The 20,858-nt window shown below is 47.6% G+C and overlaps 1 protein-coding gene across 2 annotated transcripts in view; it reads right to left on the bottom strand.

Annotated features, from left to right (window-relative positions):
- The window catches only part of LOC125726960 (thiamin pyrophosphokinase 1-like), a 46,640-nt gene that overhangs the window by 10,351 nt on the left and 15,431 nt on the right, over positions 1-20,858 (bottom strand). The window contains exons 4-9 of one of the 2 annotated variants that reach the window (XM_049003502.1): positions 19,732-19,801; positions 13,663-13,735; positions 12,895-12,990; positions 9,695-9,841; positions 7,443-7,554; positions 4,471-4,858 (exon numbers count right to left, since the gene is read on the bottom strand). In XM_049003502.1, coding sequence (XP_048859459.1) covers positions 4,854-4,858; positions 7,443-7,554; positions 9,695-9,841; positions 12,895-12,990; positions 13,663-13,735; positions 19,732-19,801 — 503 coding nt within the window. In that variant the 3' untranslated portion in view covers positions 4,471-4,853. Of the gene's footprint in view, positions 1-4,470; positions 4,859-7,442; positions 7,555-9,694; positions 9,842-12,894; positions 12,991-13,662; positions 13,736-19,731; positions 19,802-20,858 lie in introns of those variants that run through there. The other variant, XM_049003501.1, reaches the window with a different exon arrangement.

Raw genomic sequence — 20,858 nt, 5'->3', positions numbered from 1 at the left:
GAGCAGATCACTGGGATTTTGTTCATGCTGTATACAGTGTCGACCCTTTTTTAAAAGCCATTATGCGAACGTGGCCGTTTAATGGCATGTTAATTTCACGAGAGCTGGGAGACAAATGAAATACAGCTGAGAAGAAGGAATCATTGATCTTCCCATTACCACGGTGATGGTGCGGCTTTCCTGAAAGCATATGGCTGGATTTCATTGTGCCTGCGATGTGCCCCAGGTCAATGCGAGAAACCATGTCCTCACATGGATGCTTTTCAGCTGTGCTTCTAAAATACACCTTCTCCACTTTTCGCTAACAGTAATTTGTTTAATTTTGAGACACACGGCAAAGCAGCAGCAGAGAGACTGAGTCAGTAGCCGGATGCAGGTACATTGAAAAGGTAACACAGTCTTTCATGCTATTTACTCTCAGTCTCGGACTGAAGCTGAGATCCGGACTTGAGAGGATTGGTTTAACGGGCAGCAGCCGATTAAAGAGAGAGCACGACCCCCAGCAGCCCCCATTAGCGCCACAGTGTGGTAAACACTGTGGAGGCCTGGATTGCAGTGCGCCCTCTTGTGGTGTCAAGTATCCACAAGTGCTTCTTTTTGTATTGAGCTCAGAATTTCAAGAGACAGACAACCTTTCCGGTGTACTTTTTCCTGGCACACATTCCCACTACATTAGCTAACATCTGGGAATATGCACACAGATATATACACATTATATATATAATATATAATATCATACTGTATTCTTCATATACTCTCTATCTACCTGCCATCATATCTCTGTATTCTGCTTACTTTAGGGCTCGTGGCTGGTAGATGCGAGGGATTTATGGCTGCTAGCTGGCTCTGGGTCTCTATGGAGATCCTCAATGCTACCCCTGAGGCATGCTGGGAGACATGTGGCAGTCGCAGCTTGTGACAGCACTGTAGGGGGCCGCCAGCCCATTAGGGCGGCCCAGTCGAGGGGATGCGAGTATTTTGCAGCCTTCCGTTGAAGGCTTTGCGTAAACCATTGTAGGCTGAGTCAGGAATCGGGGCTGCATACAGATGTGGCTCCTCTGCTGCTGGCTGGAGGCCAAGGAGGACAGGAAGCCACATGGTGTTCCTGATCGTCGTCTGCACCGCAGTCGCCTAAGCCTCTCTGCCAAGGCCTGAGGCTCAGTGGCTTACGGGGACCCTGCTCTATGCTGCGCCTCCAAGGCCTGAGGCTCAGTGGCTTACGGGGACCCTGCTCTATGCTGCCCCTCCAAGGCCTGAGGCTCAGTGGCTTACAGGGACCCTGCTCTATGCTGCCCCTCCAAGGCCTGAGGCTCAGTGGCTTACGGGGACCCTGCTCTATGCTGCCCCTCCAAGGCCTGAGGCTCAGTGGCTTACAGGGACCCTGCTCTATGCTGCCCCTCCAAGGCCTGAGGCTCAGTGGCTTACGAGGACCCTGCTCTACGCTACGCCTCCAAGGCCTGAGGCTCAGTGGCTTACGGGGACCCTGCTCTACGCTGCGTCTCCAAGGCCTGAGGCTCAGTGGCTTACAGGGACCCTGCTGTATGCTGTCCCTCTGAGGCCCGAGGCTCAGTGGCTTACGGGGACCCTGCTCTATGCTGCGCCTCCAAGGCCTGAGGCTCAGTGGCTTACGGGGACCCTGCTCTATGCTGCGCCTCCAAGGCCTGAGGCTCAGTGGCTTACGGGGACCCTGCTCTATGCTGCGCCTCCAAGGCCTGAGGCTCAGTGGCTTACAGGGACCCTGCTGTATGCTGTCCCTCTGAGGCCCGAGGCTCAGTGGCTTACGGGGACCCTGCTCTATGCTGCGCCTCCAAGGCCTGAGGCTCAGTGGCTTACGGGGACCCTGCTCTATGCTGCGCCTCCAAGGCCTGAGGCTCAGTGGCTTACGGGGACCCTGCTCTATGCTGTGCCTCCAAGGCCCGAGGCTCAGTGGCTTACGGGGACCCTGCTCTATTCTGCCCCTCCAAGGCCTGAGGCTCCGTGGCTTACAGGGACCCTGCTCTATGCTGCGCCTCCAAGGCCTGAGGCTCAGTGGCTTACGGGGACCCTGCTCTATGCTGCGCCTCCAAGGCCTGAGGCTCAGTGGCTTACAGGGACCCTGCTCTATGCTGCCCCTCCATGGCCCGAGGGCCTCTTCCAGAAGTTCAGGTCCAAGCTGAGCCTGGAGCACCCATGCTCATCATCAACGGGCAAATGACATGTTTCTCCACCTTCACCGGACTCTGAGCGGCAGACTGAGTATAACTGGGCTGGCAGAACCTGATTTCGCAGCCTTGTTTCTGTACGGCACCAGCTGCAACTCAGTGATCCCCGTGTCTCTCTAGGGCTTGTGAGATACTTTATGTCTGGGAAGTTCTGCGATAAAAACATGCTCTGTTAAATTATTCATCAGCCAAAGAGCTGCATCTTTTTTACGAGATCTCCAACCACCCTCACTTCTGCCTCCAACTCATATCTTGTTTCCATCTGGCAGGAAGCCCTGAGACGGTGGGATGTGGAAGCTCAGCATCCCATGATTAAGGATAGATGGAGATGACAGTGTCTGTTTTGGATTACAATGGACCAAATAACAGCAAATCTTTGCTGTAAGAGGGTCAGTATCAAAGGAAACAGTATCAGAGGAAAGATATCCAGCAAAGGAACAAACTCACTACAGAACATCTCAGTTTGACAACAGGGCATGCTGCTACGAAACCCAAATTAAAATGGATTCCACATGCATGAAGAGTCACAAAGGAAACAAAAACAACCTGAACTGACATCCATGCAGAAAATAAAATGAATATATAGAGTATATGGAGTATACTGCATGAGTATCTGCATGAGTATCTGTATGAGTATACAGGGAGCCGGACAGAGTAGTAACTCTAAAATCAGAAATCACACCTGATTGGTCACTGATCCTGATGATCTGCCTAGACAGCCATGGTCTTATATCCAGTACTGGGGTAACTTAATTCTGTGTTATGTAAACATTTAAATTGCAATGTAAGACTGATGTTTTTTTTCATGTTAACTTCCCAAAATGCGTATATGAAAAAACACAAAACTAACAAACCATGGGAAGGTAGACAGGCCTTGCTCTAAGACCGGAGACCAAAGGTCCAACACAGGATACCTCACAGAACAAACCAGGCCAGACATTTTAATCCTCCTGCATATCCCATAGGGTCTCTAACTATTAATGATTATAAATAAACAGACTGCATGTTGGACTCTGCAGAGATGGACTGACATCCCCTCCAGGTCGTACGTCTGGCCTCTTCACATGTTACAAGTTACGCCAAAGTCCCCTGCCACTGTGCAGATAAAAAAAGTTCCATATACCAGTTTTGGTCCCTTCAAATATCCGGCAAAGGAAGAAACTCACTACAGCCCATAAAGTATATTCCCATCAAATCGATTGTGCACAATGGGCTTTTAAGCGCTATGCCAAAATACCGGCGGCCAGATAAGAGCAGCTAAACTGTCCAGAAAGCAAATGGACAATCTGCATCCGATATCATGTGTACTCCACCTCAATACAGCACAGCCTTCACGATAAAAGTGTCTGCACATTTAAGAAAATGGTATCATATTGTTCACCGTTTCATAGTAGATCTAGGCTGCTATGAAACAATCAAATGGTGAATTTCTTCGTTTGGACCAGTTCAGACTGACTGTTTTAATTTGCCGCGTATTTTTATTCTGTGCAGGATCACTATTCGCTCACACCTATGATAATAAGCCTGACAGAATGTCATCATTATAACACACGACGCTGGCAAATTCGTACATATTCACAACAAATGGCAGCTGCCCCAAGTGATGCCCACAGGAATCTTAAAATTGCGTCTGTCCGTCTGCTTGTTTAACTCCCTCCATCAATCCCTCACAAGGTTCCAGGAACCAAAAGGCATGAGGCTGAGGAACTTCCAGGACAGAATGTCTGTTCCACGATATCGCATTTTTTTAAAAATGGACTTCGTAAAGTTTAAGCATATAGACTTTCATGAAAATACATTTAAAATTATTTCAGAATTTATAAAAATGACAAAAGTCTTAATGTCTATTCTTAGGACAGTTAAGACTTTAATAAATAATTCCTCATCACCTGCCTGCCTTCCTCGCTTCTCCTGTGTAACGCGGGACCTACATGCGTGTCTCGCGCAGACATTGTCACGCAGGCCTGCGGATTCCGCGCGCTGGGTGCTCGCGGCTGCCGGTGCTGATGATGTATGAATATGCAATGGGGCGCCGTGCAGAGGCGCGCCCCCGTCCCCCGCTCTCCGCTGGCGCGCCACCGCGCACCCAGTCTCGTCTCCTGCCCCGTTCCGACGGCTGGGGAGAGTTTCGCAGGAAAGACCAGGTGTCTTGGGAGGGGAGCTGAGCAGTGAGCCGAAATAAACATCTTGCAAGTTACGCTAAACAACGGGATCGCTAGGGGCTGGTGACGTCAATAGCAATTCGATAACACCCACACTGCAAACAAACTTTTAATTTATAAAAGTTTTTCCTTTATTTGGGCTTGCAGGCGAAAATGCAGCACTCCAGGACTCCTTAGATTCCGGTGAACTGCTCGAGAAGAGAAGATGGAAAAACCTCGAAGCGTCGACCCTGACCGGGGCTGCCAGCCACGCCTCCACCTGACTGCGTGTGGCTGCAGGTGACGTCGCCGCCTGCACGGACGCGGCTCCGCGGCCGAGTGGCTAATCGAGACGCATCCGGCCGTTTGTGCGCTCGTTAGCGCTCTGCCTCAGTCTCTGCTTCGCCCAGCCTCTGGCAGTCAGGGGGCTTCCAGAACCCGCAGATTATGCAGCTGCTGGTTCTCATTTTGACCGAAGAACCTCGAATCACTCGAACTCAGAATGCAGCTCTTAGTCTAAAAACAGGAGCAGAGTGACGTGATGTTTGGGTTTGAATCCTGAAATATGCGCCTAGAAGGACCCTGTATGTGTGTTACTTCCATCTTAACCAACCCATTAAATAGTCATCAGTATAATATTATTTATTAGACTGGACTTATTTTCCCATTAGAGAAACTATTTAGAGATTCTGGAGTTTTTTAATTCAGGAAAATATTAAATTGCTTATGTATTATTTATAGTTTTTGCCTCTCAATTAGTAACACGATGTTAAAGTTCATTATGATCAATTAATATAATTTACTTTATTGATCACTTCATTTTATGTTTGCTTGAGTTATTAACTAATGAAATGATTATTAAGGTTCATTTAAGCAGAATATTAATCTGTACCTATTTTTTAGAGGGCCAGAGTTAAGAGGACATAGTATCTTATAACATCTGTAAGTAACATTTAAATATGAACACTACAGCACTAAGTGCATACGTGCATCAAGGAACAAAGTTGAATAATAAACCTGAAGCAGCTTTAAATTCACTGCTTGCTGTTTATGGTATAAATGATCCTTAAAAGATAAACACTTGATACTGAAGCTAAAAACCACTGGAACTGATTAATTGTCCTGAACCTGTGCTGCTTCTCGTCGACTAGGTCAATGTCTGTGGGTGAGCACTGGTTAAGTGCATTAACAACTAAAATATGCAAAGCACAATCCAAAGTGATTATTAAATGTATGCAGTTTTAACAGTTATTGCATAGCTTGGAATCCCTGCAGAGATTTTCCCAGCTTTCCTTTGACGCCCTCTGAGCTAAGCCCCCGTTTATTGACGCACTGGGGATGCCTCCCCCATGTCTGAGGGATTTCACGCTTCCCACGCTGACGGGAGATTGGCATTCCGCAGCAGCGCCAGCCCGTAATTCCCGTGACGGCCTTTCAGCTGGACTCAGGTAGGACAGACGCAATATCACAGCGTGTCAGATTGGAAAAGCCGTGTCACCAAGGAGAAGCTTCTCCAGTCACACTCCAGACTGCCCCCCCACCCCCACCATGTCTGATCAATCACAGTACTACTGTTATTTTTTTAATTTAAAGAAAGAATCTCTAGGTGCCTTTTAAATACTTTTAAACCACCTCACAGAATGTCTCTCTCCCTCTCAGATCAATAAAGTTCATCTTAGCTTTCAATCACATTATTACCACAGACAAAAATCAACATAAGACCCCCATTAAAGTTGTTTCTCTCTCTGCACATGCTCATAGAGTATTTGTCAAGGCAGGTGAAAACAAATCTTGCTTCAATGCCGGTCTGCTACAACAGAAAGATGGACAATCGGACAGGTACCGCCATCGGACAGTCACCGCCAGCGGACAGTCACCGCCAGCGGACAGGCGCCGCCATCGGACAGGCGCCGCCATCGGACAGGCGCCGCCATCGGACAGGCGCCGCCATCGGACAGGCGCCGCCATCGGACAGTCGCCGCCAGCGGACAGGCGCCGCCATCGGACAGTCGCCGCCAGCGGACAGGCGCCGCCATCGGACAGTCGCCGCCAGCGGACAGGCGCCGCCAGCGGACGGTCACCGGCATCGGACAATCACCGGCATCGGACAGTCGCCGCCATCGGACGGGCACCGCCAGCGGACGGTCACCGGCATCGGACAATCACTGGCATCGGACAGGCACCGCCATCGGACAGTCACCGGCATCGGACAGTCACCGGCATCGGACAGTCACCGGCATCGGACAGTCGCCGCCATCGGACAGTCGCCGCCATCGGACGGGCACCGCCAGCGGACGGTCACCGGCATCGGACAGGCACCGCCATCGGACAGTCACCGCCAGCGGACAGGCACTGCCATCGGACAGGCACCGCCAGCGGACAGGCACCGCCATCGGACAGGCACCGCCAGCGGACAGTCACCGCCATCGGACAGGCACCGTCCAAGGGCCTGATTTGGCCCCAGCTGCATAGGAAGTTGTGTGTAAAAACTTGAGGCAATGAGGCATTCTTTGGATAACAGGCGGGGCAGAGACTGACCAACCATGATGCTCCAAGTCATTAGGGGGCTTCTGTGATTGGCTAGAGATCATGCATTGGCTGTCACGTGCTACGGAATCAAAGGAAACTAATGTTTTTTTAATCTCCACTTCTTCCTCCAAGTGTTCAAGGGGAAAACTTTCAATACAGAGTGAACCGACAATGTTCCGAGACATCTGGTCAGATTAGAGCAGTAAAATGCTGTGGGGTGGATGTACAATGTACATGTTCAGACCCATTCATAAGCAGCACCTACAACTTTAAATGTGTCCGTTTGTAACACCATCAGTCTACAGCCAGAACTGCAGAAGCGTGTAATTCGACAGCGTCCTCTCTCACCCCACAAAGCCTGTAGCTTCGCTGCTGCCTTGTTTCCGTGGAGTTCTGGCAAATGGACACTTATTTTCCTCTCCTTTGGCTTGAATTTCTTATGGATGCATTATAATCATCCCTGTTAAATATATGAATCCCATAATAAAACATCACCATTCCCCACAGTAGGCTACTTATTCTGAGAGTCATCAAGCTGAGCGACGGCTCCTTTAACAAGCCACTTGCTCACCGAGGTTCCACTTGAGTCCCGTGGTTTTGGTCACACAGGGCCCCCCTATAGGAATCAGGCTGCACCAATCCCCCTCCAGGCCCGTGTTGACGTCCAGCTGGTGCCGCACGCCCTGCGAAGGTGAAGACAGTGTCAGGCCAGTAGGGGGCCGGGGGAGCCAGACCCCCCCATCCATGCTACCGGAAACTGGAGAGCAATACACACTGTAGTCCTTTCACAGAAATTACAGGTTTTGCTTACTTTAAGAATGAACACTTCCTTTAATAACAGCTCCCTCTGAATAAATAGTGGCTAATATTAACTAGCCTTTCCCGAAGACAGTAAAATAAAACATACACTTATAAAGAAACAATTACCCAAAACAATTACTAAGAGACTGGATTGTTGACCTAAGTAAAAGACCTCATTAACGTACATATTTATGAATGCATGAAACTTCATTTGTTCTGAGGACAGTATGTGTACAGTGGAAGCCCTCTTTCCTTCCCTGGGTGATAGATAAGCTGAAGAAGCAACATTTTCATGAGGTGACATTAAAAGCGGCTGGGCCTTTTACTTGGTCCGTCAAGAGGCCCACAGCACAAGCTGGGTACGAGGCCTGCTGGTAGGAGGACGCCTTGGAGCACAGAACAGCCAATTCACAGAAGCAGGGGTGACATTAAAAGTGACAGGGCCTTTCGCTGGGTCTGTCAGGAGGCCCACAGCACAAGCTGGGTAAGAGGCCTGCTGGTAGGAGGATGCCTTGGAGCACAGAAGAGCCGATTCACGGCAGCGGGGGTGACATTAAAAGCGGCAGGGCCTTTCGCTTGGTCTGTCAGGAGGCCCACAGCACAAGCTGGGTAAAAGGCCTGCTGGTAGGAGGACGCCTTGGAGCACAGAAGAGCCGATTCACGGCAGCGGGGGTGACAATTTCAGCACCCCTGACACCCAGCTCGGTTGATTCGGGCCCCGCATACTTCAAAGGAAGGGATGGTGCAATCTATCTTCAAAGCACGAGGTGGCACGATGAACCAGGTGATGCCAATTAGAGTGACCGACTGTATGCGAATCCTGCTGCCTTGCTGTAACACTGAACAAACGCGCATTCGTTCCATACCCATACGTGTCTTACACCACTGACGGCTGGCTAATTGTTTTGATTGTATAAACAGTTTAATCCCAATACGGAAGCGCTGCATTAGAAGCTTTGCCTTTAACACAGTGTACAGGCAACCTTTATTTTCCATCATATTTATATTTCACTGTTAATTGAAAAGAAACTGCACAAACAGATCATTTGCAGGTCTGGGTCTTGCTGAATTCCCCCTGAATTCGCTTTAAGTAAGTCATCGTATCCGCAGAATTACTCAGTCCTCTGTCTGAGGTGTATATTGCATTATCAGCAGGGGAATCCATTCCTCTACAGTCCATTTTAAATATTTCCTATTATGGTGGAAATTACTGTACGAATTGTATGTACTGCATGAATTGCATACTCTTATTGACTTTTCAAGCTTATTTGCACAGACCACAAATTGGTCTGTACCCTACATTTTGCAGTAAAACCTTCCTTTATATGTCTACATACCTATTTATTGTTTTTATTTCTGTCTCTATTTTATTTTTATTCTATAAATAGTTTTTTGTACTTTTGTCATGATTGTATGTTTGTCTCCTTCATGACGTCACCAGCACCAAAAAAAAACTCTTTGTACTTTTTGCACTTGGCAAGTAAAAGGATTCTTATTATGAAATCGATTGTGGCGACCTTTAGCTTATTATGCTTTAGACTTAAGATAAACGCAATACGACTAGTGACGTCCACGGTCACAAGATCAGCTTTGCAAACAACACTAGAAACAACAGTGACTCGATGCTAACGGTGGTTGATTCTAATTTCCCTTTTGGCAAATATGCGAATAATCAGCGTAATGTGTTAGCGTTTGCTCCCGTGGGGATGGGAGAAAACAAGCATGTTGAGTGGCCATAACACTGCAGAATTAGTTTATTTAAAGTTCCCTGAGAGTGATAATCATACATTGTAAAGATACGCCGCTACATCCGTGAACATCAGCACACTGCTAAAGAAACCAGCCAATTTGTATGTCACAACACTTTGAAAATCACTTAAATTTCATGTTTTCCTGTTTGCTAATGCAAAAAAAGTCATGGATGCATATATGAAAAAATATATCTGGACTCATTGCTTTGAATCACGTTGTAGGAGCACCCATAATGAAGTGGTGAATGGGAGATAAGTGGCACCCCCTTACCGCCCGGAGGAGGTAAGCCAGGGAACACCCTTGGATGATAATGATAGGCAGCTCCGTCATGTTCTGCGCATGGAAGAGGGTCTCGATGGAGGCCATGGTCTGGTCCAGGCGTCCAGCCAGGCCGCCAAGGGTCACAACTGTGTCCACCTGCAGAGGGTCACACCACACAAACCATTAACTCAGCTATAACAACATGACAGCATTCTGTAAGCATGGCAGAGGCTGTGTAACTAGAAGTCATGTGACCCATTTAGTCTCCATACGTACATATAGACTAATGAGCTGAAGCATTATAAGCACACCACAGCAGAGCACGAGCACCTCACAAGCCTTGCCTTTTTGGAGATGCTCTGACCCAGTCGTCTGACCATTTTGTCCCCTGGCAAAGTCACTCAGATCTTCTGCATTCACCATGTGAAATATGTGCAGTGAACCTTGGCTTACTGCTTAATGTATCCCAGATACATTGACTTGCACCCTTATTCTCTTCATATGGAAGCGGTCATAATGTTTTGACTCATCAGTCTATGTTTATATGTAGTCTGTTACTAGAATATGATACAGGTCTAGACATCTGCAATACACTACTACAAAGCTAGATGCAAGCACTCCCAACCCTTTAGGAACAGAAAAGTGGTCCCCCAGCCAGGGAAGAATCAGCCTGCTAAAAAGTGGAGGGACGAGGGTGTGGTTCGAGGGGTAATTTCCCTTTGCAAAAATGATCATCTTTAACTTGCTGTATTTCTACACTTCCTTCTGCATTAATAGTATGTAAATGTCATCACATTTTAATGTTCAGTGTGGTGTATCAGCATGTCCTACTACTAAATACTGTTAGAATCTCACTAATGTAACATTAACTACCGTACTTCAGGGGACTTCTGTCTCAGCCAAACCCCCCCCCCCCCCCCCCCCCCCCCCCCCCGCCCAACCCTTAGCACCCCTGGACTGACATGAGCATCATACTGGTCCACACTGTCAGCTCTGAACCACATCACAGGTCAGTCCTCGGGGCTGGAAATGGGGTCATGTTCTCATTCCTCCCCATTTACCACAATCTGGGACTCAAACTAACCATCATAACCACTCTATGTGGGGGTGACGTGAGGGTGCAGTAGGCAGCACTGTTGCCTCACACCTCTGGAACCAGGGTTTGAGTCTCTGCCGGGATTCCATGTGTGTGGAGTTTGCATGTCCTCTCTCGTCATCGTGGGGTTTCCTCCAGGTGCTCCGGTTTCTCCTCACAGTCCAAAAACTCCAACATTAATTGGAGTTACCAAATTGTCAGTAGGTGTGACTGGTGTGTGAGTGTGCCCTGCGATGGGTTGCTGCCCCAACCTGTGTTGTCCCCTCCCTTGTCCCCATAAGCTCCGGACCCATGTGATCCTCCGGACCCCTGTGATCCTTTACCTATATATAAGAGGTCTTAAGGCTGACGGAGATACGGCACTCACAGAAAGTCCTGGGATAAAAGCTAGATTCAGTAAAAATACAGAAAATTTATTTGAGCTGTAACAAGAATCATTACGATATTCACGCGTTAAAATAATTATACATCACATTAGAAAACTGCAATAGTTTTATGTAACACATTCATTCCAAATAGTAATAAATTGAAACCTAAATTACAGTTCAAAAAGTGTTGGGTGTTTTTAAGGAGTAACACCTTTGCATTAACATGAAACACCACGCATCTGTATTTAGCATCTCTTTGGGAGCCAGTGACTATAATTACAATTAACAGCAAAGTGGCAGGAATTGAAATGAATGAGTCATTAATAAAAAGAAAATGTCTTGGCGGAAGATATGGACAGAAATGCTCAGCAGCGTTTGTCAATAGACTTTTGTTATGAAACCAACAAATATGCAGCATTTTAGAGAATTAAGCAAGAACCACAGGACTTCTCAGTGAGAACTATACACATGTATTTTCTTTTTGCATTTTTGCTGGTTAACTGTGAATTAAATTCTAAATAGCTGCCATGTTCAGACCAGAGCCATTATTAAAGCATGCAGGAGCGATATGCACTAGCTTTCAATTAAAGTACTAATGAAAGCTTCAAAGGTTCTTCAGAAGGACACAAGAGGGCATTTGCTATTTACTGAGACAACCTGAGACTGACATTAACAGGGACAACAGGGACAGCATTCAGGTTAATGAATGAGCAGACGCGGACCAGACGATGTCAGATTCGGCATTCCTCACTTTTAGTAACTAAGCAGATGGTAATATATGACAAACGGTCAAAGTCTGTCCCCTGTGTGTTACCATTAATTCATACAATAAAAAGGTAGGAAATATCTTAAGGGGGTCAGAGTGACAACTGAGCCTGGAACAGAATCCTTTCAAACAACCTTTCAGCAGATCAAAACCGTATAACTTGGCAAAATGCCATCTTTTGCAGTTACAGAAGCTTTAATGAGTTTCCCATTTGCAGATGTGTGGGGAGACACAGAGCAAAGGGCCTTGATGTCAAACATTTAGAGTGTCGAGGGCAGACGCCACTCTGGTGTGTGTGAGATTAAAGCCGAGCCCAGAAGCTCCTTATTTGCACAGCTCTGACACCCGACATCAGAAAACCCACTTCAGAATGCACGTGCCCCTTAGCCACTCACCACAACCTCACAAGTTTGCTCTCTTAGCAGGTAAAGAATATTCAGAGATTGATACCCCAAATCAAAGCAATGTCATTTCGACATGCAGGTATTCTTTAGCGTGCAGCGGCCGTGTCTGCGTGTTGCCGTGGCGTTAGAATGTAGTGGCTACGTGCACGATGGTTACATTTCAACAGAAGCCTGGTTCGAGTTCAAAAACTTTATCATCCCGTGCATGAGATTCGTCATGGCTGACGACAGCTTGAAATGCAAAAGTGGTTTAGTTGTTTTGCAGGGGGAAGAAAAACAGCGGCTTCAGGATAAACAGGCCTCTTTACTCGAAATTCATCTTCTGCATCCCCCACCCATCCCATTTAGGCCCCATCATTTCTGTGTGCGGTGTCCACCACCTGCAATGGAGCACCAGCTGCGCCATCCCTGGGTGTTTTTACATGCTAATGTTTTCAGAGTGGGACATTGTCCAAGGACGGCGGCGGGGGGGGGAGGAGGCTAAGGCTGCCCTGGCAAAGGATTGATTTCCCTGCGGATGGACATCTCGGGGGCGGTGAAGTGAGGCGGACACCCCCCCCCCCCCCAGGGCAAACCTGCAAACGGCGCTGCTTAATCTCCTCCAGGAGGATGACCAGGCACTTGGTGAAGTCAGTCAGGTCCTGATCTGCCGTTTCGATCAGTCTGCACTTCTGTTTCGGAACAGAAGGATGACCCACATCAGGAGGGAAATCACAGACATTCCCAGAACACACGCAAGAGTTCATTTCCGGTACATGGTATTACACCGTTATAGTGTAATGCACTTTTGTGGCTGTCAAGAGGAAGCTCGTTATATATAAATTCCTTGATTATAATGAATACAATTCAATTCCATTGTTTTTTATTGCAGACAGCTATCACCTTATCGCATTACAATGTACAGTGAACATTGCACTGCATCTACAGGAGTAACAACCTCTTATCCTGGCTAATTTTTGATACCTGCTTGTTCAAAAATAATGAAACTGTAAATGTTTTCAGGTGTCGAGTGACTGTTTTCCCCCACAAGTCGCAGGCAGATAGCTGTTAATGCAGAACATTACGCGACTCGGACTCTGACCTACTGGAAACTTCCCGAGTCATCTGCATCATATCCAGTGGCACTTCCCAAGCCACAGTCTTTCGACAAGTGAATTACACGCAGCCTGTGGCTGTCAACCCCTGGTACCTTCTATGTCAGGGTACTTATACTGATGCCCCAAAACAGTATTTCCCCAAAAGAATTTGCTTGTATTGGCACAGTTGGCAAAAAAAACAATAGCAGTACATCTGAAAAAGTCCTCAGTGGTAGTGAGGCTGGGGGGAGCCGCGCTGTAAAATACCTTTCCCTCATAGAAAGCTTTGACTTCAGGCGTAATGGAATCGAAATCCCCACTGATGTAGTCAGGCAGGAAGCTGAAAGGAGGAAGGAAAAGAGAAGGAGAATCACTTCAGCGATTTCCAGCAACCTGCTGAAGAGACAGCTAACGGATTCACCACATATTAAAAGACGTTTTTCTGTTTTTACAGTAAAAAGAATCATACAAGCATCAATGCTTAAGTTCAACTTGTATATTCCTAGTCAGAATTTCCTATGATACCCATCCATTTTCTGTAACCTCTCATCCTGAGCGAATGCCCTGAACCCATCCCAGGAAGCACAGGATACAGGCAGGGATACGCAAAGGTCATGCAAAAATACAGCCATTTTTAGTCTTGCTTAGCTCAAGCATTTGTGAACATATGCAGCCATCAAGGCCTAACAAATACTGCAGAAACATGCAGCAATCTTGCATTTAGAGATTTTGATCACATTCTTCTGGAGCCTGCTTGGATTCCCATTCTGGCTGGTAGAGCCCCTGGGCTGCTTGGATTCCCATTCTGGCTGGTAGAGCCCCTGGGCTGCTTGGATTCCCATTCTGGCTGGTAGAGCCCCTGGGCTGCTTGGATTCCCATTCTGGCTGGTAGAGCCCCTGGGCTGCTTGGATTCCCATTCTGGCTGGTAGAGCCCCTGGGCTGCTTGGATTCCCATTCTGGCTGGTAGAGCCCCTGGGCTGCTTGGATTCCCATTCTGGCTGGTAGAGCCCCTGGGCTGCTTGGAATCCCATTCTGGCTGGTAGAGCCCCTGGGCTGCTTGGAATCCCATTCTGGCTGGTAGAGCCCCTGGGCTGCTTGGATTCCCATTCTGGCTGGTAGAGCCCCTGGGCTGCTTGGATTCCCATTCTGGCTGGTAGAGCCCCTGGGCTGCTTGGATTCCCATTCTGGCTGGTAGAGCCCCTGGGCTGCTTGGAATCCTATTCCGATTGGTAGGTCCATGACCCGGTTGGTTTCCCATTCTGGCTGATAGGACCCTGGGCTGCTTGGATTCCCATTCGGGTTGGTATGCCTGTGACCCGCCTGCATTCCCATTCGGATTGGTATGCCTGTGACCCGCTTGGATTCCTATTCAGGTTGGTACTGACATGGTGTGGTCAGAGGACCTTTCATTGACAGTGTACTGACACAGCACATCTCCGTGTGGTCAGAGGATCTCTCATTGAAAGTGTACTGACATGGTACATTTTGGCGTGATCAGAGGATCTCTCTGTACTGACATACTGCATCTCTATGTTAGCATTGACAGTGCTATCCACTGCAACACTGTGCCACCTACTCCCAGAGGTGTGAGGCAACAGTGCTAACCACTGCACCACCATGCCACCCCTATACATAAAATATGAAATATTATAAATATATTTAATTACATACTGCCTGGGGTCACATAAGGAAAACATATAATGGTTGCGTATTGTAGTATTTCTGTATTAGCTCTTCTGTTGTGTAGCGTGGTAGTAGCTAGTGTGCAGCTCTGTGGGTTTAGAGCGCCTGCTTGTAATCGGAAGGTGGGTGGTTTGAATCCCATGGCTGGGCAGTGATTTTGCCGCCGGTCTCATGACTCCAATTGCTCCATGGATATTGGTTGACCCTGCTCTCTGATCCTCAACTGTTCTGCTAAATAAATGTAACGCGATGCAGCTGAACCTTCGCCCCATCTATATCTTGTATGTATTGAACTGCAGCCAGATGATTGGCTGTTTGGAGTCACCGGCTGTTTGCGTTAATGAGCGTGCGTACCTGATATGTTGGTCATTCAGTGTGTGTGCACAGAGATGCAGTATGTCAGTACATATATATATATATAATTTATTAATAAAATATACCAAATTTCCACCAGAGGTTAATAAAGTATCACCTTATTAAAAAAAACTATTTTAATTAAAAAAATAATAAGCTGGCCTGCACAGTGTTGCTCCCTGAGCTGCACAGATGAGGCCTGCTATGGAGCTAGGTAGTGCAGAATGTAACGGAGAGCGCTTGTTGACATGTTTTAACTGCGGGGTACCGTGGTCGCAAATCATGTCACAACAACAAGCGTGGCAACCGGCAGAGAGACGGCTGGCACCAGCGGCGAGCGCCCAAGCCGGGCCGCCTGCTAGCGGCACCTGGCCAGATTCACTCCATTCCATAAAAGTTGCTTCCGGTAGCCAATTTTCATCACGACATCACGCTGTCCCGGAACGCATGCATAAAACGTTACAACCTCGTGCAACATGAGACAGGGTGCAATGAGCAGCATATGTGGAGCCGTAGCTCAAACCTCACTTACAGCCTGCAAAAAAGCATCACGCCCTTAGGATAATGATCATTAAGTTTACAGATACGTATGGCTGGCTTATTCAAGAATTATAATGCATTATTACGCATCACAATGCTGTATGACCACACTGACACACTGGAGATCAATATAGCCTGGTGTTAAAAGGTACATACTGTTCAGGATTTCACTGAAACATGCTACATGTTGACAGGTACACTTTCATTGCATGCCACACTGCGTGTGACAGCATTGTCACCACAGCGATGCGCCAAAAGGCTCGCATCAGGCCAGCACGGCGTCAACCATTAAGACTACACGCCTTATTAAGCAAGGACACCTGAAAAAGGGCTGAAATTAGGACTAAACATACGACTATTAAACAGCCCATTAGCTGTCTCTCTTCTCGGGACTAAACCATTTGCTTTTGATGCAAATAGTTCCCAGATTTTTCCTTTTGAATGCAAACCCTCCTCCGTTTTTCTGTAAGATTCTCCACAGGCTACATCACCATTCAACTTATAAGAAAGAAGATTCGTAACATACACTACCCAATGCCACATGGTAGGAATAAGGAAAATACAGGCATAAAAAATGTATACCATCTATCCTGATAAATATAAGTACAACTATTCACTAGGGAACGGGAAATAAAAGGAGACTAAGGGAGGAATACTTATCCCTTACCCAAGCATTTCAAAGTCACTATGTAATGAAAGATTTCTCACTGCTCAAGAAAAACAGCCAAGTTCACAATTCAGCCTTGAAAAGAGGGAAGGACCAAAAAAAACAGCAGCAATTCCTTCAGGGGTCCCCTAACTCCTCTGTGCTAAGAAGCATTTGCAAGGCACCAGCTCCAAAAGGTCTAAATAAAAGCCACTTCTGAGGTTTTCAGGGGCTTCAAGGCCTGTGCCTCGCTGGCCAGCCCATTGCCTGGAGCGTCTTGGAGACCGCGGGGAGCGCCAACGACTCATCCGTGCCCGGGGCCTACATAACGGAGTGAGCAGTAAACACAGGCTTCCAGGCTGCTTTCCACTCCTCTGTCATATATCACACCGCTGATTATACCTGCAGCAGGCAGCACTGTCCACTCAGTGAGGTCCCCCCACAGGAGATACTATGGTGGGGGGGGGGGGGGTTATTATCAGGGGCAGGGTTTATCAGATGAAGGCTCAGTAAGCTCATTGTTATGTATTTTTAATTATGCAATTTTTCATTATATTTATTAAGCGCTGCTTCCCTGGTTTCCTTTATAAAATTTGTAAGGGGAGGGGGGAGAAAGCTAAAATAAAAAAATTAACAGGTAAATATAACTGGTATACCCATAACTAGCCTGTGAGTAGCTTGTGAGTAACCTTGAGTCCTTCCCTCATTTCAGAAATGCCAAACGTCAACTTAATGGTCACTCATTACATAGTTGAAAGGCAAAGTAATGAAGGACAGCAGCACTATTCTGATGACATCGTAAGCTCCAGCAGCCTCCTCACTTGGCTTTATCCCAGGAGAAACCCAGGAGCCATAGGGCCAGGTTAACCTGGGAGAAACCCAGCAGCCACAGGGCCCAGTTACTCAGGCAGAAACCTGGCGGCCACAGGGCCTGGTTACCCAAGGAGAAACGCAGTGGCCACAGGGCCTGGTTACCCAAGGAGAAACGCAGTGGCCACAGGGCCTGGTTACCCAAGGAGAAACGCAGTGGCCACAGGGCCTGGTTACCCAAGGAGAAACGCAGTGGCCACAGGGCCTGGTTATCCCAGGAAAAACTCAGCACCACAGGGCCAAGTTACCCCAGGAGAAACCCAGCAGTCACAGGGCCTGGAAAAATTACCTTGGGAAAAATTGGGCAGCCAAAGGGCCGGTTACCCCGCTAGAAACCCAGTGACCACAGGGCCCAGTTATCCCAGGAGAAACAGCTCCACGGGGCCCAGTTAACCCAGGAGAAACCCCATGGCCACAGGGCCTAGTTACTCCAGGATAAATCCAATGGCCACAGGACCCAGTTACCCCAGGAGAAACCTGGCGGCCATGGGGTCTGGTTACCCAAGGAAAAACCCAGTGGCCACAAGGCCTGGTTATCCCAGGAAAAACTCAGCACCACAGGGCCAAGTTACCCCAGGAGAAACCCAGCAGTCACAGGGCCTGGAAAAATTACCTTGGGAAAAATTGGGCAGCCAAAGGGCCGGTTACCCCGCTAGAAACCCAGTGACCACAGGACCCAGTTATCCCAGGAGAAACAGCTCCACGGGGCCCAGTTACCCCAGGAGAAACCCCATGGCCACAGGGCTCAGTTAATCTGGGAGAAACTTGGCAGCCACAGGGCCTGATTACCTAGGGAGAAACTCAGTGGCCAGAGAGCCCGGTTACCCCAAGAAAGACTCAGCGCCACAGGGCCCAGTTACCCCAGGAGGAACTCAGCGGACACAGGGCCCAGTTACCTCGGGAAAAAATCCGGCAGCTAAAGGGCCCGGTTACCCAGGGAGAAACTCAGTGACCACAGCGCCCAGTTACCCCAGAAGAAACAGCGCCACAGGGCCCAGTTACCCCAGGAGAAACCCCCCGGCCACAGGGCTCAGTTATTCGAGGAGAAACTTGGTGGTCACAGAGCCTGATTACCCAGGGAGAAACTCAGCGGTCACAGGGCTCGGCTCTCCAGCAGACTGGACATGCATGCGCAAACCAAACCGGCAGGAAAGGCGGTTAGAATATGAGGTTTATGATTCTACACTAAATTCTGCAAAACTTAAAAAGGAGGCAAGTCAAAACCAAGTCGAACATTGTGTGCATTTAAAAACTACATAACTACAGCTACAGAGTGCAGAATCTACTGAACATGTATACATATTTTAGTACATTATTAACAGAACAAGCCAGAAATAAACATTTGCATTTGACTGAAATCAATTATGGCCCATAATATGATAAACTGACTATTCAAACCTTGAAAAATAAAACACGTATACCTCAGAATGGGTTTTAGTAAGAATTACACGCTTTTGACCTGCCTGGAACTGTGCACAGGCTTTCACTTAGGGTAGACAATCTTACTTACGTAAGTTACTTACATAAGACAATTTAGCAACCATATAATCATCTAAATAAAGTAGCCAAATTTAAACTTTCCTCTGTTCCTTCAGTCAATCACTTCAGAAATTAACAGTGCAAAATCATAGGGTAAATTTAATGATTCGTTGAATGAGTGTTTCCAAAGGATATTTTCGTCCTCCTAAGTGCTTGCTAACTTTAAACTCATTCAATAACTGCTTACTTTAGCGATAACACCACAAGAGGACAAGAACGTGTCCGTGTAGTAAAAACCGGTTTGAACCACCCACCTGAAATTTTTTTCTTACTGATATGGGACATAGCTCTCCTCAAAATCTGCTTCCGCACCTTGGCCAGCGAAATCTATGGAGGAGACCCCAGCCCCCAAAAGGCACATGTCCATTTGCTAGGGGCGCCAGACAGACCTGTCAGAGCTTATTCTAGGTAAAAGGACATTACTGCTTAAGGGTAAGGTGGCAGGAGTCCCAGATAGGACACTGCCACTGGCTGATTTTACAGTTTAATCCGGGAAAATAGAAAGAAATTAAAAATTCTAATTAGACTCAAAGCAAATGAAAAGGCTGGAGTTAAAACTAATCCCTATTCTCACGTGAACCCGCAGCAACAGTCAGGAGAACCCTAAGATGATTATAAACCCTGGATGATTACGCTTGCAGTGACTACAGGACACTCCGCTCCTCACAGGAGCAGAGGGCGGAGATAACGGAGTGTCACTCACCTGTCCCTGTGGCCGTCGGTGGCGCGGTACAGCTGGTTGGCCGCGCCATCTGCACACGCCCTTATCACGGCTGAGGGTACGAGGGCAGGGCGTGAGGAAAAGGCAGTTTGTAATGACAGCATTACAGCTCTTAGTGCAGACCTGCAGTGAACTTCATGTTTTCAAAGCGGGTGACACCGTGACGAGCCTATCCATCTTGAGGAGAGTATACGTTTATAGCTTAAACTGTCTGAATGATTCCTTTAAAAATCAGACTATGTGTCTAACTTGCAGCCTGCAGGAGATCAAGATTGAGCCTTAACTAAACTGCCCCATAAGGCAATTTTGTTTAGGTTGCGACGGACAGAAGATCCTGGAATTACGCTTCACAGCTGGGATGTTTTGCACAGATTTCATGCAGATCAGGATACTATTATAACTTCTTGATTCAGTCTTGATCTGGACGGTACCCTCCATGCTTTAAACATTTGGCTCAGGTCCTGTCAAAGCCTCAGGGGCCCCGCTGAGCTCCGCAGGCTCGTGTTCCGGCAGCGTTCTCCATGATCTGTATCACATTCTCCCCGGTCCTCGAGCACTGAGAGGGACACGTCGGCCAGAGACGGGCCCCGCTCTCCCACAGCAGGAGACGACTCACCAGTCAAGGGTCTTTAAAGGGAAAAGGTCTGGGGCCCCATTTCATAAACCCGCATTGGGGGCCCTGCGGTGACATCAGCACGTGACCCGCAATTCAGAGACAGTTCATCAAGGACGCTGAAGCTGGAAGGTAACCCTGATTTACCAGTCAGGCGGACCCACAGCCACAGGGTTTTTGTACGTGTTACATATACATCTGTTTTCTTATATATCTATTATATATACTTGTATACACACACATATATATTATTGTGCAAGTGTCTCAGGCAGTTAAAGAAATCTGGGTAGCAAGTATATTTTTGCTCAAAAACACTATTTAACACCAGAATGCATGCAAATGAACCAATGGCACAAAAAATCTGAATTTCTTGTTTTCTCAAAAAAGCTTTATCTTTATCTTGATGGATGGCTAGACGAACGCCGCCTCAGGCCCCAAACCCCAGACAAATGCTGCCTCAGGCCCCAGAAACCCAAACCCCAGACGAACACCACCT

The sequence above is a fragment of the Brienomyrus brachyistius genome, unplaced genomic scaffold (assembly GCF_023856365.1).
Source record: "Brienomyrus brachyistius isolate T26 unplaced genomic scaffold, BBRACH_0.4 scaffold81, whole genome shotgun sequence".
NCBI lineage: Eukaryota > Metazoa > Chordata > Actinopteri > Osteoglossiformes > Mormyridae > Brienomyrus > Brienomyrus brachyistius.
The sequence above is the reverse complement of the archived record's forward strand: the minus strand, read 5'-3'. Positions and strand labels throughout refer to the sequence as shown.